Source organism: Lampris incognitus, chromosome 9 (assembly GCF_029633865.1).
Source record: "Lampris incognitus isolate fLamInc1 chromosome 9, fLamInc1.hap2, whole genome shotgun sequence".
Classification (NCBI taxonomy): domain Eukaryota; kingdom Metazoa; phylum Chordata; class Actinopteri; order Lampriformes; family Lampridae; genus Lampris; species Lampris incognitus.
The window spans coordinates 54,561,769-54,587,410 of record NC_079219.1 but is presented as its reverse complement, the minus strand read 5'-3'; the positions used below and the strand labels follow the sequence as shown (position 1 = coordinate 54,587,410).

At 47.4% G+C, this 25,642-nt stretch overlaps 1 protein-coding gene across 1 annotated transcript; it reads left to right on the top strand.

Moving 5' to 3' along the window:
- Positions 1-146: 146 nt before the first annotated feature.
- steap4 (STEAP family member 4) lies at positions 147-25,467 on the top strand. Its single transcript, XM_056285987.1, has 10 exons — positions 147-632; positions 11,066-11,173; positions 11,269-11,339; positions 12,541-12,628; positions 14,421-14,699; positions 16,096-16,190; positions 16,355-16,465; positions 17,344-17,386; positions 17,519-17,683; positions 22,752-25,467. The coding sequence occupies exons 1-10, from the start codon at positions 408-410 to the stop codon at positions 23,007-23,009; spliced, it is 1,443 nt and encodes a 480-aa protein (XP_056141962.1). The 5' UTR covers positions 147-407; the 3' UTR covers positions 23,010-25,467.
- Positions 25,468-25,642: the final 175 nt, after the last annotated feature.

Here is a 25,642-nt window from a genome sequence, read left to right as displayed (position 1 = left end):
CACAGACGCAACCTTGTTTTCTCAGATGACACAACTGGAGCAGTGCCATGGACATTCTAGTCTAACGCCACAGTAGGACTTTCCCTTAAGCCCGCCCTAACAGGGGGCAGGACCTGACGTGTCGAGCACACAAAATGAGCCGGGGTCCCAGTCGGTCAGTGCAACGAGTAGGTCAGAAGAAAAGGCTGGTATTTTCAAAAGAGCAGTTAAAAAAAGAAAAGAAAATACTTTTCACGGAGAGCCTTGCAGAGCTGCCTCCTTGAGAGCTGTTCCGAGACATCTGTCTCGAATCTGAACACGTAACTCAACAGCGTTTGAAAACAGACGCTGTAGCGTCGGTGGAGTGTTGGACCCGCGTACCGTTTGTGACCCCAGGAGAATCTAACTGTCTGAAACAGAGAGCGGCCATGACGACTGAGGCTGCGAATGGTAACGCAGGAGATAACGGGCCGGACAGCGTGGCCCTGTGTCCTCTGGCGGCGGAGGTGTCCCCTGAGCGGGTCCTGCTGTGTATCTATGGGACAGGGGACATGGGTCGCTCTCTGGGCCAGCGTCTGCTGCAGACAGGCTACAGGGTGGTATACGGCAGCCGCAGGCCCCACAGCTGTGGGCCCTTACCCCAGGGAGCCCAGGTACGGCACAAATTGCAGAACTCCACTGTTTGTTTCCTTTATTAGCCTAGCATTCTGAAGTTTTACTTTCTGTTCAGTTTGCCCAGCAATGTTAATGTTGTTATTGTTGTTGCCACATGCCACGTTGCCCCATGTGTAGAATGGGTCAAAGATTTAAGACTAAGTGTGTGTGTGGCCTTGGAAACATCCAGCAAATTTTCTCATTTCTTGAAAGTTGACTTTGTGGAAAAATAAATGATTAACTGGACACTGAAAGTGTGTGTGTGTGTGTGTGTGTGTGTGTGTGTGTGTGTGTGTGTGTGTGCATGCTGCTACCTTTGTGAGAACTAGCGTGCGTTTTGTAGCCACGGAGTGAGGACCTTTTTACAAAGTGAAGACATTTAAGCCGGCCCTAGCCTTATTTTCACTGTAATGCCTTTGACACAGTTAACCACCAAATCCTTCTCTCCACACTGACTGAGTTTGGTATCTCAGGATCTGCCCTCTCTGGTTCAAGTCCTTCCTCTCAGGGAGATCTTTTAGAGTATCTTGGAGGGGAGAAGTGTCCAAACCGCACAGCTTATCCACAGGGGTGCCTCAAGGGTCAGTGATCGGTCCCCTTCTCTTCTCAATATACACCACCTCACTTGGTGCAATCATCCACTCCAATGGTTTCTCATACCATTGCTACGCTGACGATACCCAGCTCTTCCTATCATTCCCACCAGATGACCTCCCAGCCTCGGCACGGATATCGTCATGCCTTGCTGATATCTCTGCATGGATGAAAGAACACCACTGAACCTATCTAAGACTGAGCTCCTTGTCATCCTAGCAAGTCCATCTATACAACAACAGATCAATACCCAGCTCGGATCAACCCAACTCACGCCCACAAAGTCTACCAAAACCTAGGTGTCCTGACTGATGACCAACTAACTTTTAAGGTTCATGTGGCCTCGGCTGCTAGGTCGTGCCGATTTGCCCTGTACAACATCAGGGAAAGTAGACTCTATCTGTCTGAGCATGCAGCGCAACTCCTGGTACAGGCTCTTATAATATTGCGCATTGACTACTGCCACTCCGTACTGGCAGGTCTCCCTGCATGCACTTTCAAATCTCTGCAAATGATCCAGAATGCGGCAGTGAATCTGGTTTTCAACCAACCCAAAACAGCACATCACACTACTGTTCATATCCCTCCACTGGCTCCCAGTTGCTGCCCGCCTCAGATTCAAAACCTTGATGCTCACTTACAAAACAGCAACTAAAACGCCTACCTGAACTCCCTCATTCAGGTCTACACTCAGTCCCGCTCACTACGCTTTGCCATGAAAGGCGCCTGGCACTTCTGCCACAACGGGCCTGAAGTCACTAGCTAGACTCTTCTCTTCTGTAGTTCACCTCCGGGGAACTAGAGAATGGAAACTCCATTTGATCTGCCGAGTCCCTCTCCATCTTTAAGAAGAAGCTAAAGACCCAGCTCTTTCACGGACACCTCCACACCTGATGGTATTTAATAAAAAAAAAACCCCCCAAAACAAACAAACAAAAACGCTTCTATACACCCTATGCATTGCCTTTGTGCACTGCCTGTTGACACCTGTGTACCTATCGGACTTGAACCTAGTTTTTTGGCACTTACTTGCGTCGTTGTCTCCTGACTAGAACCTTGTATGTGTTATATTAACTCTCAGATGTATGTCGCTTTGGAAAAAAAGCGTCTGCTAAATGAGCCTGTAACATTGTAATGGCCTCCAGAGGCTGTTTATCAAGAGGGGTGGAAGTAATAAAAATTACTTGATAAAAACGGAGGTGATGAAAATGCAGGTGAATTGAAAAATTGAGCAGTAAAAATGGACGTGAAGTGGATGTGTGGCTTATGTGGCTATGTTCGAGTGTGTCTTGCTCATGCCCAGGACAAGATGATCTCCGATCCCTACAGCGCACAGGCCGCTGACTGGCCATAATGCGCACACAATGCGTGTTCCGTTTGTGTACGACAAAAGAGCTCTCCTCTGCCACACAGTATTTAATCCAAATACAGGCTAATTAAAAGGGTAGCCCCACTACCATATTTAAATCATAATAGAGACATGCTACCATTCCCACATCCTAACTTTAATGCTTTGAAGTTGTCCATGGAGAATTGATAACAAACTATTTATTTATTTATTTCGATCCCCCCCCCCCTTTCTCCCCAACTGTACCCGTCCAATTACCCCACTCTTCCGAGCCGTCCCGGTCACTGCTCCACCCCCTCTGCCACTCCGGGGAGGGCTGCAGACTACCACATGCCTCCTCTGATACATGTGGAGTCACCAGCCGCTTCTTTTCACCTGACAGTGAAGAGTTTCGCCAGGGGGACGTAGCGCATGGGAGGATCATGCTATTCCCCCCAGTTCCCCCTCCCTCCTGAACAGATGTCCTGACCAACCAGAGGAGGTGCTAGTACAGTGACCAGGACACATACCCACATCCGGCTTCCCACCCGCAGACACAGCCAATTGTCTGTACAGACACCCTACCAAGCTGGCGATAACATGGGGAATCGAACCGCCGATCGCCGTGTTGGTAGGCAATGGGATAACAAACTTGTTATCTAATGATCTGAACACACTATACATCAGATTTACATGGAAAAAATACATACTGGGACCTTAAACAGCTCAAACATAGGCGGTGGGTATGTAAGCCTCATTTCTAGTCTGGAACCCAATTCTGACCAGGTTCGGGCGGGTCCCCGTGCTCCAGCGGTACTATACGGTGTCCGTTGTCGTGGGCTCCGAGCGCTGACAGAGTGGCAGAGGCTGCAGGAGCCATCGTAGTTGGACCCTCCATTGACCCAGAGCCCAGGACAACTGTTTCCCCGGTGTCAGCGGCCCTGTGTGTACCTCTACCCATACGCTTGATTAATAGTGCTGTTGCGTCTGTTAGCTGTGTGTGTGTGTGTGTGTGTGTGTGTGTGTGTGTGTGTGTGTGTGAATATGTGGTTGCCGTGCCAGGCTATGCGATGCTGTTAATGGTCGTCCTGGTGTGTGTAACATTACCTCTGATGATGTACAAGCTTTGTATGATTAAATAGTGGTGTATTCAGGCCAGTACAGTTGTAATGGCCTATTTAGATTAACATATTTGTTTCAGAACCCATTAAGTATGATTGGTCTTGGACAGGCTAGGTCCACCTAATTTTCTCTGTGCCCACCTACTACTACTACTACTACTACTACTACTACTACTACTACTTTCACCTGCTCTCGTTAGGGGTCGCCACAGTGGATCATCTGTTTCCACCTCTTCCTGTCCTCTGCATCTTCCTCTGTCACACCAGCCACCTGCATGTCCTCCCTCACCACATCCATAAACCTCCTCTTTGGTCTTCCTCTTTTCCTCTTCCCTGGCAGCTCCATATTCACCATCCTTCTCCCAATATACCCAGCATCTCTCCTCCACACATGTCCAAACCATCTCAATCTTGCCTCTCTTGCTTTGTCTCCAAACCATCCAACCTGAGCTGTCCCTCTAATATATTCATTCCTAATCCTGTCCTTCTTCATCACTCCCAATGAAAATATTAGCAACTTCCAACTCTGCCACCTCCAGCTACGCCTCCTGTCTTTTCGTCAGTGCCACTGTCTCCAAACCATATAACATAGCTGGTCTCACAACCATCTTGTAAACCTTGCTTTTAACTCTTGCTGGTACCCTTCGGTCACAAATCACTCCTGACACTCTTCTCCACCAACTCCATCCCGCCTGCACTCTCTTCTTCACCTCTCTTCAGCACTCCCTGTTACTTTGGACAGTTGACCCCAAGTATTTAAACTCATCTGCCTTCATCACCTCTCCTCCTTGCATCCTCACCATTCCACTGTCCTCCCTCTCATTCACGCACATGTATTTCGTCTTGCTCCAAGTGACTTTCATTCCTCTTCTCTCCAGTGCATACCTCCACCTATCCAGGCTCTCCTCAACCTGCACCCTACTCTCGCTACAGATCACAATGTCATCTGCAAAAATCATAGTCCATGGAGACTCAAGTCAAGTCAGTTTTATTTGTGTAGCCCAATATCACAAATTACAAATTTGCCTCAAGGGGCTTTACAGCAACACAACATCCCTGCCTGATCTCGTCCGTCAACCTGTCCATCGCCATTGCAAACAAGAAAGGGCTCAGAGCCGATCCTTGATGTAATCCCGCCTTCACCTTGAACCCATCTGTTATTCTAACCGCAAACCTCACTACTGTCACACCGCCCTCATACATATCCTGCACCACTCCTACATACTTCTCTACCACTCCCGACTTCCTCATACAATACCACACCTCTTCTCTTGACATCCTGTCATATACTTTATCTAAATCCACAAAAACACAATGTAACTCCTTCTGACCTAGCTTCTATTACTCTTTCCCATATCTTCATGCTGTGGCTGGTCAACTTTATACCTCTGTAGTCGCTACCGTTCTGCACATCACCCTTATTCTTGAAAATCGGTAACAGTATGCTTCTTCGCCACTCCTCACCCTTTCTTTGTCTTTCTTTCACTTTCTCTGTGCCCACCCACACTGTGATTTCTGCCTACGCCACAGGTTCAGAAGTACATCTGTACTCTTGTGCAGTAGTCTGATCGATGGTCTTTGTGTATGAGCCTCAAATGGTGGTCCTTGTGTATGAGCCTCAAATTGCAACTCTTTTCAAAGTCTTTCAGACTGCTATATTATGACATTATGTGCTAAAACATAAAATGGTAGCAAAGAATAACTGCAAGCAAAAGAAAGAAGTTAGTTAAAATATTCTAGCCTGAATTTTTTGTTTGTTTGAAGCATCAAGGCCAAGTTATTGTGGAGACAAGAAATGAGCAGGGTAGGGGGAAGATTGCTATGATTGGTTGCAGTTAATTGGGCCATAAAATACCTACACTAGCTTGTTCAGAAAGCTGCAGCTCGTTTGGTGTTCAACCGCCCTAAGTTCTCCTACACAACTCCCCTTCTCATGTCCCTTCACTGGCTCCCAGTAGCTGCTCGCATCCAGTTTAAGATTCTGGTGCTAGCCTACCGGGCAGTGAAAGGAACAGCTCCTTCCTATCTCCAGGCCATGGGCAAGCCCTACATCCCCGCCCGACCACTTCGCTCTGCTGCCTCGGGACGCCTGGTCGCCCCGTTGCTCAGAGGCCCCTGCTGCCGATCAACCCGGTCAAGGCTCTTTTCTGTCCCGGTCCCACAGTGGTGGGATGAACTCCCCACTGATGTCAGGACAGCAGAGTTGCTGCCCATCTTTCAGCGCAGGTTGAAAACTCACCTCTTCAAGAACTACTACCCTGTTACTTGCTCTTAGCACTTATTGTATTCACTCTTTAAAAAAAAAATCTCTGTCTTGCGCTTTTACTTTAGCACTGGCTTTGCTCTTAGATGCTTGTTTAGATGCACTTATGACCTCTGATGACTAGTAGCTCTCCTGATTTCCTACGTTAAATGCACTTATTGTAAGTTGCTTTGGATAAAAGCATCGGCTAAATGATGGTAATGTAATGTAATGTAATGTAATGTAATGTAATACATTAAACTCTCTCAAAGGCCTTGTTCAGACTGCCAGCCCAAATCTGTTTTTTGGCATGTCCAGATTGTATCCAGGTTTTCTGCCAATGACCCAGCATGAGTCTGGAGAGGTTTGAAAGACATTACCAACTACAGGCGACCATCCCCTCACACTGCAGGAAAACCATCAACAGGCTGACGATCTAAATGGGTTTTATTGCAGGTTCGATAAGCACACTTTCACACCCCTCGCCCTCTCTAGCCACAACAGACAACCAACTGCATCCACTGCCAGCCCCTCAACCCTCCCCACCGACCCCCCACCCACATGCTCTTCCAGAGACAGAAGACCAGGAAGACACCGGACCCGGATGGCGTGCCACCTTCCTGTCTGAATGTATGTGCTGACCAGCTGGCCCCCATTTTCACACTGATCTTCAACAGATCACTGGAGCCGTGTGAAGTCCCCTCCACTATCATCCCGTCCCCAAGAAACTCCATATCACAGGATCAAATAACTATAGGCCCATTACCCTAACGTCTGTGGTCATGAAATAATTCAAGAGACTGGTGTTGGCCCACCTGAAAGAACTCACAGGACCCCTGCTCGACTCCCTGCAGTTTGCCTACTGAGTAAACAGGTCAGCGGAGGATGAAGTCAACATGGGATTGCACTACATCTTCCAACACCTTGACTCCCTAGGGACACATGCAAGGGGTCCTGTTTGTTAACTTCAGCTCAGCATTCAACACCATCATCCCAGATATCCTCAACTCCAAACTCACCCAGTTCACTGTACCAGTCCCTATCTGCCAGTGCATTAAAAACTTCTTCACAGACAGGGAGCAGCAGGGGAGGCTGGGGAAAATCACATCCAGCACTCGGACAATCAGCACTGGCACCCCCCAGGGATGTGTGCTCTCCCCTCTACTCTTCTCCCTTCACTCAAATGACTGCACCTCAGGAGACCCGTCTGTTAATCTCCTGACGTTTGTGGATGACACAACCATCATTGGCCTTATCCGGGACGGTGATGAGTCTGCACATATACAGGAGGTTGAACAGCTGGTCCTCTGGTGCAGCCATAACAAACTGGAGTTAAACACACTCAAAACTGTGGAGATTCCAGTGGACTTCAGGAGGAGCCCTCCAACACTGCCCCACCTTCATCAAACTCAACAGCACAGTGTCTGCGGTGAAAACCTACATATTTCTGAGTTCCACAATCTCCCAGGACCTAAGGTGGACCTAAGGTAATCATCAAAAAGGCCCAGCAGAGGATGTACTTTCTCTGTCAGTTCAGGGAAGTTCAACCTACCCCAGGAACTCCTGATTCAGTTGTAACCTACAATAATCCAGTCTGTCCTCTGCACATCCATCGCTGTCTGGTTTGGATCGGCCACCAAACAGGACAGGGCCAGACTACAACAGACAATTAAGTCTGCAGAGAAAATCACTGGTGCCAGCCTTTCTTCTATTCAGGACTTATACATCTCCAGAGTCAGAAAACGGCCAGGCAACATCACTACAGACCCATCACACCCTGGTCATAACCTGTTCCAACTCCTCCCCTCTGGTAGACGCTACAGAGCACTGTACACGAAAACAACTAGAAATAAAAACTTTCTTTCCATGGGCTGTCATTTAAATGAAGGCTTAACATTGTCAAATAAATCCAACCATGTTGTGCTGTACATTGTACGTATACTGGTACACTCTTTCATGTCCATCTACCTCAGGCATGTATATAAGTTACATGCCTGAGGTACATGCTGACATTTATTTCAGCATCTCTGGTATATTATCTGCACCATTGCACTTTATCGGCTCTTATTTCACCTGATGTATATATCTTAAGATTGCTGTGTTGTTATTCTATCTTAAGTACACAGTGAGAGCCACGAAACCAGAGTCAAATTCCATGTGTGTGCAAACTTGCATGGCCAATAAACCTGATTCTGATTCTAAGATTGATTTTATAAAGTCTGGACAGCAAAAAAAAACACATGACATGTAATTTTTGCAGATAGGCTCTAAACCACATTTGGAGGTGTTTTGAAATGCGATTCAAATCAATTTCTACAGAAGCGTCTCAGTCCAGACACTCTGGCTGCCCAAATTGGATTTCAAACTCTTTTACATCACTCACAATGCAACACACAGTGACGACGTCAAATCCAGAGTGCCTGCCATGACTGTAGCACGTAACACTGCAATGTATTCCTCGATGTATGACAGCAAGACTGTTTGAAGGGCAAGACGATGGATCTGCATTTCTCATGCTTCCATGTTGGTAAACTATGTCATCAGCATACACAGTTACTCATGCCTACATCATTACCACAGCAACCCGTGCAAATAAGTGTTGGACGGTCTGTCTTAAAGATGTGATTTGAGAAACAAATCCGATTTGCCTGCAGTCTGAACAAGGCCTAAGTCACACTGAGACACAAAGGCTTGATACTGAACCACACTTTGACCTTGTTCAGACTGCAGACAAATCGGATTTGTTTCGCAAATCAGATTTTTAAGACAGACTGTCCCACACTGTTATTTGCAAGTGACCAGATCACATTTGTGTGTCCAGACATCATCAACCTATCTGAATGGGTTGCTGTGGTAACGGTGTAGTCATGAATAACTACATACGCTGGTGACACGGTTTACCAATGTGGAAGCATGGAAATGGAGATCCATTATCTCGACCTCCAAACATTTGCGCTGTCAAGTCGCGGTGCAGAACTCCTCCGTTGCACCAGACGAACTCAGCAATGGAGGAGGCTGGTATACATTACAATGTTGCGTGACGCAGTGATGGCGGATACTCTGGATTTGACGTCGTCATTGTGTGTCGCATTGCAAGTGATGCAAAAGACAGTTTGAAATCTGATTTGGGTGGCCGGAGTGTCCGGACTGCGACGCATCTGTAGAAATCTGATTTGAAACCACCTCCAAATGTGCTTCAGATCTGATTTGCAAATATCGTATTTCATGTGGTTTTTTGCTGTCCAGATTTTCTAAAGCCAATCTGGACATGCCAAATAACAGATCTGAGCTGGCAGTCTGAATAATGCTTAATGTAATGAAATCAGTCTTACAATCAGCTTACAGTCATGAAACATTTAACCTGCAGCATCATAACCTCTGTGTTTAGAATAGCTGTAAAATATGGCTTTTGTGTTGCAAAGATACAGCATAAAGTTGATAAAAAATAATTTGTTCTGAATGTGAAGATGCACAAAATCCATTTTGAATATTTTGCAAATTGCTCAATTCAGTTCTATAAAACTCAGTAAGTGGTAACTTGTAAAAAATCAATATTTAAAAAAGTTTTTCCAATGCATGTAATTTTACCAACCATTTAAATTTTGAACCAATATTCAAATATTGTTATTGTTATTGTCAAGAGTGAACTATATTAGTATTGTTCAAGTGTACAGTATTAATGCTTACTTTTTCATTTGGACTACTTTGGCTCCGAATTGGGCGTTAATTTTATGTGCGGGTAAACCGCATTTTTCTTTCCCCCTATCTAAAAACGGACGGTGTAGATTTCTAATCTGCCTAGCAACAAGCAATCCTAACTCAGACTGTGGAAAACTCACCCTCCAGTAAAGCTGGGGTAGGTAGTTTGTTTTTTTATGGCGCCATTAGGGAAAATACCATAATAACCTTTCAGCATATTGTAATTCAAGTGGCCTGAGAGAAAACTCCTCCTTCTCTTGGCTCTGTATTCACGCTTTAGAATATCTAGCCTGGGACGGAAGATTTTAGCCAATCACGGGTCATTTCAGAGAGGGGGGGCGTTCCTATTGGCTGTTTTACAAATGTAGAAGCGCGTGTACGCGATCAATTCACGTCTGCCTTGCCCTGCCGGTCACTTGTGGTTGAAACCCTAAAAATCGACAAAACTGGGCGTCCGGGTAGCATAGCGGTATATTCTGTGGCCTACCAACATGGGGGTCGCCGGTTCGAATCCCTGTGTTACCTCCGGCTTGGTCGGGCGTCCCTATGGACACAATTGGGCCGTGTCTGTGTGTGGGAAGCCGGATGTGGGTATGTGTCCCGGTCGCTGCACTAGCACCTCCTCTGGTCAGTTGGGGCGCCTGTTCGAGGGGGAGGGGGAACTGGGGGGGAATGGCGTGATCCTCCCACGCGCTACGTCCCCCTGGTGAAACGCCTCACTGTCAGGTGAAAAGAAGCGGCTGGCGACTCCACATCTATCGGAGGAGACATGTGGTAGTCTGCAGCCCTCCCCGGGTCAGCAGAGGGGGTGGAGCAGCGACCGGGACAGCTCAGAAGAGTGGGGAAATCGGCAAAGTGCAAATGGTGAGAAAAAAGGGGAAAATAATCCCCCCCCCAAAATAAATCAACAAAACCAACTTGAAATGGCAATTTCATATGAACAATATTAGTGTAACTAAGATCTGCTGAAAAATTTTTTTTTTTACATGGATAGAAGTAGTAGTAGTAGTAGTAGTAGTGGTAGTAGTAGTAGTAGTAGTAGTAGTGGTAGATTATCAACTACGATACAAGTTTCACAAGTCTTTCTTTGACATTTACTGGTTGTACTCGAGTTTAAGGGGCTGAATAGCAATGCAGAGGTCATTTGGTGGGAGGGGCTTAGCGGAGTGATACAAAGTAGCAGACAGAGAGGCGGTAGTATTGGTATTGGAATGTTCATGTAACCTACTGCATCTTCCAAGTTTCTCAAAGAATTTGAGGTGCTCACTGAGGTCAAGGCTCCACCTGCAGTCTGAACTGAGTATTTTTTTTTTAATATTCAGAAACAGCCCAGAAAGCTCGGTCCTCACTTCCCGGTTAATTTACCCGGACTTCACCTTGGTACCCATACAGGAATATGTGTGTGTGTGTGTGTGTGTGTGTGTGTGTGTGTGTGTGTGCATTTTTCAGGTGCTGAGCCATGCAGCAGCTGCCCAGTCAGCTGACCTGGTCATTGTTTGCGTTCACAGACAACACTATGACTTCCTGGAGACATTGGCACCTCAACTTAAGGGAAAGGTACCTCACTTCCGCAATTCATTTGCCATACGTCACCATAACAGCATGTAGTTTTCATACGTTTCACTCACTCTTGTCACTCTTTCCTTTGCAAGGTGCTGGTGGATGTTAGCAACAACCGCAAGAAAAATCTTTACCCAGAAGCCAATGCTGAGTACCTGCAGAGGTGAGAGAAAATTACTACAGTTTAAAGTCACAATCCTGAAGATCACCGTTTCTGTTGACCTTAATGGCGCATGCGGCGACACGGGCATTTGGAGTGGTGTTTTGAGCACTCTAAAGGCTGCTGCAAACCGAGTCTGAAACGAAAATGCGATGGCAAAGTTCATCCGTCCATCCATTAGCAAAACCGCTTATCCTGCTCTCAGGGTCGCAGGGATGCTGGAGCCTATCCCAGCAGTCATAGGGCGGTAGGCGGGGAGACACCCTGGGCAGGCCACCAGGCCATCACATGGGGGCTAACACACACACACACACACACACACACACACACACACACACACACACACACACCTAGGGACAATTTAGTATGGCTGATTCACCTGACCTACATGTCTTTGGACTGTGGGGGGAAACCCACGCAGACACGGGGAGAACATGCAAACTCCACACAGAGGACGACCCGGGACGACCCCCAAGGTTGGACAACCCCGGGGCTCGAACCCAGGACCTTCTCGCTGTGAGGCGACCGCGCTAACCGCTGTGCCACCGTGCCGCCTTGGCAAAGTGCAAAAATTTGATGTGGGGAATTTTCACATGAAAACAGTGTACACCAAGGCAGACAGAAAAAAATAATAATCAGTTCTTCGTTTTTCTATTCAGTTTTCTCTTCACGACAGCGGTCATAAAATGGCGTCACCGAGTTCGGTCAGCAGCGATGATGATCAGAAAGAGAAAGAGAAAAAGAGATAATATCAGGAACAGTCTATCATAGTGAGGCGAGCAGAGAATGGTGACTTTTGACAGATCTTCAACCACAGTCAAGTCGCTGCAGGAAATACTGTGATGAAACGTGTCCCCCACTAAACGTTGCGTCCAGATGAACCGATTCGCCTTTCTGTGATGGTTGAACCTGAGTTCAAACTGTCCCTGTTATATTTACTAGCGACGTTTAAGTAAATGGCATGGCAGAGGGGGTGAAGCAGCGACCGGGACGGCTCGGAAGAGTGGGGTAACTGGCCGAGTGCAATTGGGGAGAAAAAGGGGGACCCCCGCCCCCCCGAGAAAAATGCCTTAAATACACCGGTCACAGAAAATATGAAAGACAATTTTGTTGCGTGTAAAGAATGGTTATGAGTGGTTTAAATTAACTCTGCAGCTAAATTTGGAAATTCGAACACAAGGTTTATGTGGCGTGTGTTCTCCAGGCTTGTTCCCGGAGCTTCTGTAGTGAAGGCCTTCAACACCGTGTCCGCCTGGGCCCTTCAGAACGGACTGACGGATGCCAACAGAATGGTATGCTGTGTGTTCCGCTTTCTTGTTCAGTTGTGGGGTTTAAAAGTTGGGCAACCCTTTAATATACTTCATTACGCAGAAAAAATGAAGTGATAGACGAGTACAACAGATGTAATTGAACTGTGATGAGTATTGAGTAATATACGAGTAAAAGAGGGGGGTTTTCTATGCCTCTGGTTTGCTTCCTTTTCACAAATTTTGAGTCCTTCGCATCACAGAGATGAATAGTAATTATCTGTTAATCTTGAATATCAGGTGAATATTGACTGGGGTCTTATCTTTCCTACGGTTATGTCACTCAGCAGGACATTAAATATTCACCTTATACTCTAGTTTCATTACTGTCGCTGATCCCATACAGTGTGTGATGTAGATTATATCCAACAGCACATCATAATGACAAGGAAGCAAACCAGAGACATAGAAGAGCCCCCATTTTACTCGTGTATTACTCAGTAATTATCTCTCATCATAGTTCAATTACATCTATTTTACTCGTATATTACCTGGCTATTTCTGTGCAATGAATGAGAACCTTCCCATGTTCCATCCAACCATCCATTATCTTAACCGCTTATCCTGCTCTCAGGGTTGTGGGGATGCTGGAGCCTATTCCAGCAGTCATTGGGCGGCAGGCGGGGAGACACCCTGGACAGGTCTGGCGGCCTGTCCAGGGCCCCCCCACCACACACACACACACACACACACACACACATCCATTCATTCCCAGGGACAATTTAGTGTGGCTGATTCACCTGACTTACATGGGAGGAAACCCACGCAGACACGGGGAGAACATGCAAACTCCACACAGAGAGGACGACCCCCATGGTTGGACAACCCCGGGGCTCGAACCAAGGACCTTCTTGCGGTTAGGCGACAGCGCTAACCACTGGGCCACTGTGCCATTAGCTCTGCAGCTCCTCCATCTGAGCTTCCCAAACCATCCCGGGTCCTGCAGGAGCCGCATGTGGGTTCTTGCTTCGCTTCAATCTGACTTGTGAAATTATCAAAAGACAGTAATAAGATGAAGAACCGGAGGGGTTACCCGTGTGTGTGGCCGTGGTGGGATGGCACGTCACACATGCGGATGCTGACCGAGCGCTGTGTGTTTGTCCCTCCCGACCAGATTTGGAAGAACATGGTGGGAGCGGATTCAGTACTCCAGAGTCACGACCCTGCTTTCATTTTTATCTGTGTAAACGCATAGATATAAATATCATCAGCAGAAATGGACAAAGACACTTCATAATCTAACACGTCAACAAAATACAAATACATCTTTGTCAAGATGGCACTGAAGAACACGTGTACAGCTAGTATGTCAACCAGCCTTTCAGTAGAGCAACCCATTTCGTAGGAGCAAATGCACGGCGAAACCCACAACAGCGTCCACGCCCCGCACACAACATCCACATCGTGTCATCGTGTGTGATTTGGTGGCTAACAGTCTTCATGTCATCCTCATCATCACCATCATGACTTAGATGAATAGACTACAGCTAGGAATAAGATTGCCCCACTTTAATCTCAAGTCTGATCTCTGCTGGAAAGTATTTTGTGAGTATTTTCAAATACAAAATACTCTTAAAAACAACCATAATATATATACATTGTTACATTTTTTTCCAGACTTATCAAATGCGATCTACAAAATACTCAAAACGTAATCAAAATACGTATTTCAACTACTTTTTATTACGATATTGCTAATTTCCGATGATGAGGATGCAAAGTTCCTGAAGCAGAGTATACGAGTTGTGTTGAATGCATGGATGTGTGTGCGTGCCAGGTGTACCTGTGTGGGGACGGTGCTGAGGCCAAGCAGGCGGTGGCGGAAATGGCCACCAAGTTGGGCCTCGGCGTCCTGGACAGGGGCTCGCTGTCGGCAGCTAGGGAGCTGGAGGACTTCCCCCTGCAGCTGTTCCCCGAGTGGAGGCTGCCGCTACGCCTGGCCGTCGGCCTCACCGCCTTCTTCTACTTCTACATGCTAACCAGGGACGTCATCTATGCATACGTGGAACAGGGGAAAGACATCTCCTTCAGGCTCGTGGTGTCCATGGCCAACAAGGTATAGGAGGAAATCTGATAACCCTCCATCTTGTGTAATGGTTGAATGGCATTGATGCGTTGGGACACTGTGAGCTCCTTGTCAAGTATGTGTTCCTTAGGTACATGGATCATCTTTCTCAGGTATGTAAATGCTCCTCATGGGTACATAAATACCCTCCAATAGATATTAACATCTCGGGGTCTTGTTCACGACTGAGGGTAGGATGGAGCAGGAGATTGACAGGCGGATTGGTGCAGCATCAGCAGTAATGCGGACGTTGTACCGGACCGTTGTGGTGAAGAGGGAGCTGAGCCGGAAGGCAAAAATCTCAATTTACCTGTCAATCTTCATCCCAGCCCTCACCTATGGTCACGAGCTTTGGGTAGCAACCGAAAGGGTGAGATCGCGGATACAAGCGGCTGAAATGAGTTTCCTCCGTAGGGTGTCTGGGCTCAGCCTTAGAGATAGGGTGAGGAGCTCAGACATCCAGACGAAAGGAGCCAGGTGGTTCGGGCATCTGATTAGGACGCCTCCTGGACGCCTTCCTTTGGGAGGTTTTCCGGGCACGGCCAACTGGGAGGAGACCCCGGGGTAGACCCAGAACTCGCTGGAGGAACTACATGTCCAGTCTGGACTGGGAACGCCTTGGGATCCCCCAGGAGGAGCTGGAGGGCGTTGCTGGGGAGAGGGCCGTCTGGAGTGCCCTACTTAGCTTGCTGCCACCGTGACCCGACCCCCGGAGAGGCGGCTGAAGATGAATGAATGAAAGAATGAGATATTAACAGACAATCTTGTTTTTGTTTTTTTGTTTCCCCAAGACATATTCTTAAAAGGTGTGCCAAAACAAATTTTTAATGACATGCAAACTTAATTGGCTGTCAATAAAACTTGGGTTGCACCTGGATTCACATACGACACACTAGCCTACATGTGTGCACTATCTTCCGGCAATACTAGAAGTACGTTAGTAAAAAGCATAAATCAAAGATGATTTTTAACCATGTTCTGCTTAGCACAGTGAAATGTGCAGCTTACAGTTGAGCGGTTCCGCCGTTCTGCCGGTTGGGTTTTGTATCGCCCTCCGCAGCTGTGGTGAAGTATCGTAATGCATTGTGGGATACTCATACCGGTGTAGTGTCCAGTGTTTGCGTGCTATGACATTTTTCCTGGATGTGGTGCGACATCCTGGTATTTTTGACATTGTTTGATGCACTGCTAGCTTTACTACGGTGTCGGACATACTAAAAACACTCAACATATCTCGGTGTTACTGAACAGTATGCTCGCATGCGGTTTCAGACGCAGCCTTTAACGCCAAACCTCCGAGTTCATTTCCTACAAATTAGGTGACTCTAAAATCCTATATTCTCACGTTAGTAAAGGTCTTTCCTCTGTCGGACCCTCAATCATTCAGGTATTTCCCATCGTGTCGCTGACCATGTTGTCTCTGTGCTACCTGCCCGGCATCCTGGCCGCCTTCCTTCAGCTCTACAGGGGGACCAAGTTCAGGTCAGATAAATGTAACATACATTCATAAAGTAAAAAATAATTCACCTTTCTGTTCCTAAAGTGCTCCCGAGAGTTGCATTTGTCCCGGAGGAGGTGCCATTTTTCTTAAGTTTTATGTGGCGCAGAACGAAGCAGTAATAGAAATGAATGTGCGGCTGTTCCAGGCGCTTCCCTGATTGGCTGGACCGCTGGATGCTGTGCAGGAAGCAGCTGGGTCTCCTGGCGCTGTGCTTTGCCTTTCTCCACGTGCTCTACACTCTCATCATCCCCATAAGGTACATCGAAACACTTGACGCATTACAGCAGGGGCGGACTGGGAACGAAAAATGGCCCTGGACTTTTTGACTCCGACCGGCCCACCACCCCCCCCCCCGCCCCAGTGATACACGACCACCCACACAAACCACGCCACACTTTATGTAAACAAGACTACTGAACAATATTTGTAACAATAACTCCAGTAAAATAGATGTACAATAGAACAAGGGGAACGCGTCGCTCTTAGGAGGAGCACATTTTGGCACGATGGCAGCAAGAATCTCTGGGACCATCTGACCAGTAAAAGAAATAATTTCAACCACCTTTACGTTTTTTTTTTCTCATTTTGTTTGTCCCCCTTGCTCCACTCCTCTATTTAACCAAATGTCACCACTCAACCGAGACGGGAAAGGGGCGGGGCTCAGGAAATGCTCGAATGGACCGCACCAAAAGTAACCGGCTGGGCGAGAGAGGCTGACAGATGTAATATCCAGCCGCAGTGGGCCGGCAGCCCACCCGCCTGGGCCAGCAGCCCACCCGCCTGGGGCCGGCAGCCCACCCGTCGGGGCCAGTCAGACACACAACCCTTGGTCATTCTTTATTTAAGTGGGGGCTGCCTGGGGTTGTTTATATTTTGCGTTGCATGGACCCCAATTGTCAAGAGGCCCACCGGGAAAACCCCCGGTGGGCCTCCACATGGCCAGCCCGCCGTTGCACTGCAGCCAAGCCCCGTGTTTCTGAGTTTGGAGAAACCGACAACAGGCAGGTCCTCCAAACATTCGGCCACTAAAAACTGCACCAAAAGAATTCCCCCACAGTGACATTGTGAACGCTGTGACATTTTTGACTGCTGGCTTTTCTTTGAGCGCTCATCCAACGATAATTTCCTCCGCAGATATTACGTGAGGTATAAGGTCAAAGACGCCACCGTCGTCCTGGTAAGGCTGCCACACAACAACAACAACAACGTTCTGTTGGGTTGAATTCTGACAACAAATCATTTCCACCATCACAGAGACGGTGAATAAACACACCCTCCCTTCTTCCCTTTTTTCTTTCCTCTCAATCAGATCCGGGAGAATAAGACAACAGTGTTTGACACTACCGTAGCCTGGTATACCGACTCCTACTTATCCATAGGCATCCTGGGATTTGGCATGTACGTCCTGCTGGGAATAACCTCCCTGCCTGCAGTCAGCAACGCCCTCAGCTGGAGGGAGTTTAGCTTCATACAGGTGGGTGTTAGCATGTGTTTGTTAGCACGTGTGAGCATGTGCATGTGTGTTTGTGTACGCGTGTGTCAGGGTGGGACCAAGTCATTGGTTTCCAAGTCCAAAGTAAGTCCCAAGTCAAGACCGGTGTCACGACGGTGCAGTGGTTAGCGCTGTCGCCTCCTGGGTTCGAACCTCGGGGTTGTCCAACCTTGGAGGTCGTCCCAGGTCGTCCTCTGTGTGGAGTTTGCATGTTCTCCCCGTGTCTGCGGTGGGTTTTCTCCGGGTGCTCCGGTTTCCCCGACCCATAAAACAAAAAAGACTAACTAGTCACAAGTCAAGTGCCAAGTCCTAAACTTTGAGTTTCAAATCCTAACTAGTCTTTATGTGCTCTTCATCAAACTTAATGTCATATCAAATTTTTAACGACAGAGTAACAGTTGATATACTAAATCTGCACAAATCACTTCTCTTTGGGCTTGGAGAAGGTATCAAGTCTTTCAGGTAAACAGGCTCAAGTCCAAGTCAAGTCACGAGTCACTGGTGCTGGTCAGATTCACGTTGCAGATCTTTTTCGGTTTTGCCGATTCAAGTCTAAAGGCATCAAATTAGTGACTTCGGTGTGACTTGAGACCAAGTCAAGTGACTCGAACCACAGCTCTGGCGTGCGTCTTTGTACGGTTGCGCACATAACACACATCTAAGAGAAAGACACCTCATGAAACTTCCAAGATTGAGTTTTCGACTTTGACTATTGGCGATTTTAATTTAGAACATTTTTTAATCATTTTTGGTCAAACTTTTTCTACATCCTGGGCATCCTGGTGGCGTGGCGGTCTAGTCCGTTGCCTACCAACACGGGCATCTCCAGTTCGAATCCCGTGTTAATAATAATAATAATAATAATAAATCAATCTTATATAGCGCTTTTCAAGTACTCGAAGTCGCTTTCCAATAAATGGAGTGAAACAAGACGACAGACGAACGTAACACAGACATACAGGGGTGGATGGGAAGGGGGGCTACGAGAGGGAGAAGCGGCAGCCAAAGTGTTGCCTCCGGCTTGGTCGGGCATCCTTAGACACAATTGGCCGTGTCTGCGGGTGGGAAGCTCGACGTGGGTTTGTGTCCTGGTCGCTGCACTAGCGCCTCCTCTGGCCGGTCAGGGCACCTGTTGGGAGGTGGGGGGGACAGGGGTAAATAGAGTGATCCTCCCACGCGCTACGTCCGCCTGGTGAAACTCCTCTCTGCCAGCTGAAAAGAAGAGGCTGGCGACTCCACATATATGGGAGGAGGCATGTGGTAGTCTGCAGCCCTCCCCGGATCGACAGAGCGGGTGGAGCAGTGACCGGGGCGGCTCGGAAGAGTGGGGTAACTGGCTGGATACAATCAGGGGGAAAAGAGGGAGGAAAATCCCCCCCTCCCGCCCACCCAGCTATCCAGTTAAGTAGAAGCACTGAGAAATAAAGACGCTGTAAACAGAGACAGAACATTTCCTCTGTACCTGCTCCTTATCAGCCAATCAGGAGGGTTCTTTCTTGTAAGTGAAATCTATCTAAACAAAGGGCTGCAGAAGATGGAGTTGAACATAATGGAACTATTTTCCCACAGATTCGACACCACCCAGGGGTACAATATGTTCATCATTTTCCACTACACGGCTGTGTTGAATACTCCATTCTGATTGGTCGATTAAAAAAGGAGAAGAAGGAAAGCCACTTTATTTTGTCGTTGTATTTTTACGACGAATCTGTTCTCTGCACCTGACCCATCCTATTGTATGGGAGCAGTGGGCAGCTGCAGCACCCGGGGGGACCAACTCCAGTTCTTCTTTCCATTGCCTTGCTCAGGGGCACAGACAGGAGTATTCCCCCTAACATGCATGTCTTTTAGTCAATTTGTTGTAAAGCTGCGGCGTCATCACCGATTCTGTGCCATTCCGAATTAATGTGCTTCGTGACGCTTTTGTATGCTAATGTTAGCAAGCTGAATATATACAGAAAAGAGGTCTAGAAGCTTTCGGGCCGACAGGATAATTTTAAAAGATTATTTTCTGTCAAGGGTGCAGTGGTTAGCGCGGTCGCCTCACGGAAAGAAGGTTCTGGGTTCGAGCCCCGGGTAGTCCAACCTTGGGGGTCGTCCTGTGTGGAGTTTGCATGTTCCCCCCGTGTCTATGTGGGTTTTCTGCCGGAGCTCTGGTTTCCTCCCACAGTCCAAAGTATGAATATGTGTGTGCGTGTGTGTGAGTGTCGGTCCTGTGATGGCCTGGCGGCCTGTCCAGGGTGTCTCCCCACCTGCTGCCCAGTGACTGCTGGGATAGGAGGCTCCAGCATCCCCGCGACCCTGAGAGCAGGATAAGCGGTTCGGATAATGGATGGATTTTCTGTCAATTCATTGACTTCTTCCATAAGGTGAAGCCGTGTAGTAAGGGAATAATCCACTACGAGGTGATCTTCTATTAAAAAATAATGACCGTTGCAGAGGGAAACCTCCATTAGGTAGAAACTGCATGATGGGGACGCCTCTATTTATTGTTTCTGAGCTGTCTGTCATAGTTGTCAGTGAAGCAAGAAACACATTGTTGGGGTCCAACAGAAGCTATAGACACCAGCTGTAAGGTGCAGGTGAGAATGTCACCAAGAATTCTTGCATTCCTATCTGCATACCTTAGATTATACTGGCTTGCAGGGAAGCTGGGAAATCAGAGAGTGGCGGGTCTCTTTCTGCACAGGTTACAAAACCCACGAACTAACAGCACCGCTTTGTCTGACGCTCATCTTGAATTTTACTGCCGTGACTTCTAGCCGATCGGTCAGTCGATGGATTAATTTTACTACGTCGCAACCCAAGTCGCAACTTCAGTCACTGTCTTTGTGCATGTTTCGTGGAAGTATGACATGAGGGGTATCGTTCTGAAATTCCTAGAGGTCTGTGTTAACCAGCTCTCGCAAAATGTGGTTTGCATTTTTCCTTTTTATACGAAGGAAGTGATACCTACAATAGGCGTACAAGCACTTTCAAGGTTTCAGACAAACAGGCCGTTTAGACCATTACCTGAATAATGAATTTTTGCAATTTCTCTTTCGCTGTGCATCAGTGTCCTTGACTTAATGTTCCTGCCTGCTTTCTTTTTCTTGTCTTCAGCCTGCATGTGAGACGGCAGCCTGCCTGGTTTTGAAGTCGGTCCCAAAATTCAGATGTGACACTATTTGGCTCATACAGCTAGCTATCTGGGTAACCAGCGGGACCCCAGCCAATCTAGATACATCTTTTATCTTATTTCCTGTACCGGGTTGAAATATGATAAATGGAAAAAAAAATATTTAGGGACATGTGATGTAGGAAAATAGAGACTAGGAATATGATGCTATTTTTCCCCCCCCTTTTCAGTGTCAGATTGTGGTGAGAACAGACACCTGAAGGAGCTTGGGACTTTAATATCTGACAGCAATTATTTTTATTTATTCATTATTATTATTATTATACATCCATCCATCCATTATCCCAACTGCTTATCCTGCTGTAAGGGTCACGGGGATGCTGGAGCCTATCTCAGCAGTCACTGGGCGGCAGGCAGGGAGACACCCTGGACAGGCCACCAGGCCATCACAGATTATATACATATATATATACACATAATATTATTAGTATACGATCCTATATTATATCCTATAATATTATTATTACATTATCCTAATAATAATGGATGGGTGGCCTGTCCAGGGTGTCTCCCCGCCTGCCGCCCAATGACTGCTGGGATAGGCTCCAGCATCCCGCAACCCTGACAGCAGGATAAGCAGTTGGGATAATGGAAAAAATTGAATTATTATTATTGTTATTATTATTGCTATTTGCCTGCAATCTTCATATCTTCTTCATTAAGCAGCAGTCAGGTTGTGAATCACTCACGAGTTATTTCACATTTGCCCAAGCTGAAAGTTACTGACCTGGGCAAGGGACTTCATGGTTTCATAAGATTTTTAACCTGCGAAAAATGTCACTCTCATTGTTTTACTTGAGCAGATGTGAATATTTCCCTTTTCTTTTTCTTTTTTTTTACCTCGGCCATTTGAAAATGAAATTGGCCGCACTGCAGGGAGCGTACTCATTCATAAATGTAACTGGGTCATGTCAAGCTCATTTTTCTAATTCCACCTCCCCCTCACTCCAGCCCAAATTAGATCAGCGCTTTAAATGTTAAGTTATTCATCAAATGTAATTTAGAGGGCATACATTATTCTTGGCCTCAAGTCTTTAGGTTGTGTGTGTGTGTGTGTGTGTGTGTGTGTGTGTGTGTGTGCATACGCCGTTGATCTGCGTGTCTATCAGTGCATAACATACATATACATGTATATACACCGTGTGTGTATATGTAACTATGTGAGTTTGGTGGTGGTGGTGGGGGTCATTCTCTGATGCATTGGGCTGCATTCTTACGAATCGACGTGTGCAGCATGGTGCATGCACAGATGTTTATGTAGGTGTTTCAGGTTGTGTTTACATGTGCATGCACTTTTCCCTGCAAGAATCATACTCTCACACACCTTCCCACTAAACCTATTACACAGTAAGTAGATCTGGGTTACCCCCCCCCCGCTTTTTCTTTTCATTTTCTCCCCAATTGTGCTTGGCCAATTACCCCACTCTTCTGAGCCGTCCCAGTCGTTGCTCCACCCCCTCTGCCGATCCGGGGAGGGGCTGCAGACTACCACGTCTCCTCCGATACATGTGAGTCGCCAGCCGCTTCTTTTCACCTGACAGTTGGACAGTAGCACGTGGGAGGATCACGCTCCCCTCGAACAGGTGCCCCGACCGACCAGAGGGGGCGCTAGTACAGCAACCAGGATACATACCCACACCCGGCTTCCCACCCGCAGACACGGTCAATTGTGTCTGTAGGGACACCCGACCAAGCCGGAGGTAACAAGGGGATTCGAACCGCCGATCCCCGTGTTGGTAGGCGACAGAATAGACTGCTATGCTAGCCGGACGCCCCCTATCTGGGTTATCTCTACGGGTGGGAGTGTGTATCTGAGAGTGTCATGTGAGTATAACTTCCTCTCATCTTTCTGTGCTCTCTCCTCTCTCCTAGTCCAAGCTGGGCTACCTGACTTTGTTATTCTGCACTTCCCACACCTACCTCTACGGCTGGAACAGGTTCCTCCGTCCCTCCACCTACAAGTGGTGGACTCCTCCGGGATACATGCTGTGTCTGGCGGTGCCGTCTGTGGTGCTCCTGCTCAAGCTCCTGCTCCTCCTTCCCTGCGTGGACCACCGGCTGACCCGCATCCGACAGGGCTGGGAGAGGCCTGGGACCAAAGAGGAGAGCGAGAAACTGCTGATGCCGTAGCGCTATCGCTAATACGCATGCATGCTTGTAACCTGACACACAGGTGTCAAGGATGTAGGCAAACAGACACAGCGAGGACTTAGCGTGACGCAGCTCCATCATTAGACCGCCTCGCCTCTTTGCTATGGCTGTCCTGTGTTTCAAGACCAAGGACACAAACAGGTGTTTTCTCTTGAGTTGGCTGACTAGACTTCTTCTCAGGTCTGTCTGAGTGTGTACACACTATTTGACTGACATCTCCTTGACTCTTCGTTCTGTTGCACATGTTAGGAGGGAGAACTTTATTAACCCCAACACGCATGTCTTTTTGATGGTGGGGGAAACCGGAGAAAACCCACCGCAGACACGAGGAGATCATGCAAACTCCACACAGAAGGAGGTTGGACTACCCCGGGGTTCGAACCCAGGACCCTTCTTGCTGGTTAGAAACCTTATTAATTTACCGTATAGTTTATTTCAAGCACATCGTACAATCCGATCTCTCCTTGTACCTTACATAGCTCCACCCAACCTCAACCTCAGAAGGTCTAATCAGCTAACGCCACCAAAAACACTTGTCTGTGTGGGTCCTTTAAGGATGCTATGTGTAATACTTCACCTTTCCTTAAATACTCAGCTTTTCTCCCTGTTAAAGGTTTTTTTGTAAAATTTTTTTTAGGGAGTTGTTTCTTAGCTGATGTGAGGGTCTAAGGACGGGATGTTGTGTTGCCGTAAAGCCCCGCTGAGGCAAATTTGTAATTTGTGATGATGGGCTATGCAAATGAAAATGACTTAAGAGTGATGTGAAAAGAACACGAAAAGTACATATCAGCAGGGGTTGCAGATTTCTGCATTCAAGCCACAGGTTTTTATCTTTTTGTTCCCATTTCTCACAATTTGGTATGCCCAATTAACCTGTTCTCCTAAGGTCCCACCGTTAAACAACCCCTATAGTGGTTGGGGAGGGAGTAGATCACCACATGTGTTCTCCAATATGGCGTTTCTTCTCCCCTGACAGCTGCAGGTTTCTCTGTGGGAATGTAACACGTATGGAGATTCGTGTTTTTTCCCCCCACCAGATCCACTTGCAAATGTCTAGATGGCCCATCATGTGAGGGAGCGACTAATGGCAGTGGTGGTATAAGTCACTCCATACCAGTGCTGGGCTCGAACTTGAACCATTGCGACAGGACACTAGCTTACTAGCTCGCTGTGCCACCCGAGTGCCGCCGAGTTATCGAAAGACTTGGTCACACTTGTAGTCCTCCACGAAGTACACAGTGATTGGTTTTTATTTTGAGATACTTCATTGATCCCTGTAGGGAAATGCCGCTCTGCATTTAACCCATCCTAGCTGTGTAGCTAGGAGCAGTGGGCAGCCGCCGTGCAGCGCCCGGGGACCAACTCCAGCTCGTCTCGCCACGCCTCACTCAGGGGCACAGACAGGGGTACTAACCCTAACATGCACGTCTTTTTTGATGGTGGGGGAAACCGGAGCACCCGGAGAAAACCCACCGCAGACACGGGGAGAACATGCAAACGCCACACAGAGGACGACCTGGGAGGACCCTCAAGGTTGGACAACCCCGGGGTTCGAACCCAGGACCTTCTTGCTGTGAGGCAACGGTGCTATCCACTGGGCCACTGTGCCGCCCAAATGACAATCTGCACTTCAAGCATTGCAAAATGGCAGACGTCGGCGAACTTGCCGTATACCCCTACCTTTACTGTTTGGATCTGTTTGCCTTGCCTTGACTTGGATTTGTTTTGTTCTTCTTAACTCACGCTGCTGAACAGTGCAGGTCAACATTCAAGTAGAGCTACACAAAGCGCCTTTAAGGCCTGCAATCAGAGGCGTTGCTGTCCTCTTTAGACGTGCAGTCAGGGGATGAATAACTCATCGGGAACACAGCTGCAGCTCCAGCTTTTAAGTTTACTTAACCAGCCACTTTTGTGAGTGTCGTGATCGATGTGAAAGTGGTGTTTCTCCAGCAGGTGTACGCAATGTTCAACTTCCATGATGTGTCTCCGTTTGCAAACGCACACACACACTGAAATATACACCCATGGACAAAAACACGCATGCACACAAAATACACAACACACCACAGCAACACACACATATCATTAACCGCTATTTCCATCTGCTGGTCTTCGCCGTCTTCCCTCAGGCCAGCTGTTTGTTCCACTACATCGTAATGATGATGACACCCACTTACTTGATGTACATTACCACAGACCCTGACCCCAGGCTGAGCTCTATCGTCTGTGTTGTAAGTCTTCGCCTGTTTTATTAGATAATATCCGCCCGGGGGGAATGTGTGTATCGTTTTATTATTTTCATCCGTATCTATACATTGTGCTTTCTCGTGTTATTTTTACCATCCATGTCTTTTTTGCAACCTAAAATTCCAATTTTTTTTACCTTTTTGTGTAAGCTCTGCGAAGAGCTCTTCAAAATAAAGGTCGTCAAACGTGATCGCATCGGGTTTCTTTTGCCTTTCGTCTTGTCAACCTCCCTTGCACGTTCCGAAGTGTCACGTTATGGTTAAACCGGACATTCACACAAGGTTAGCGATCACAACATTTGCTATTTTTTTGGGATATGGATTAGAAGTAACTGTACTTAACTTGATCGGGGCCCGAACAGACTA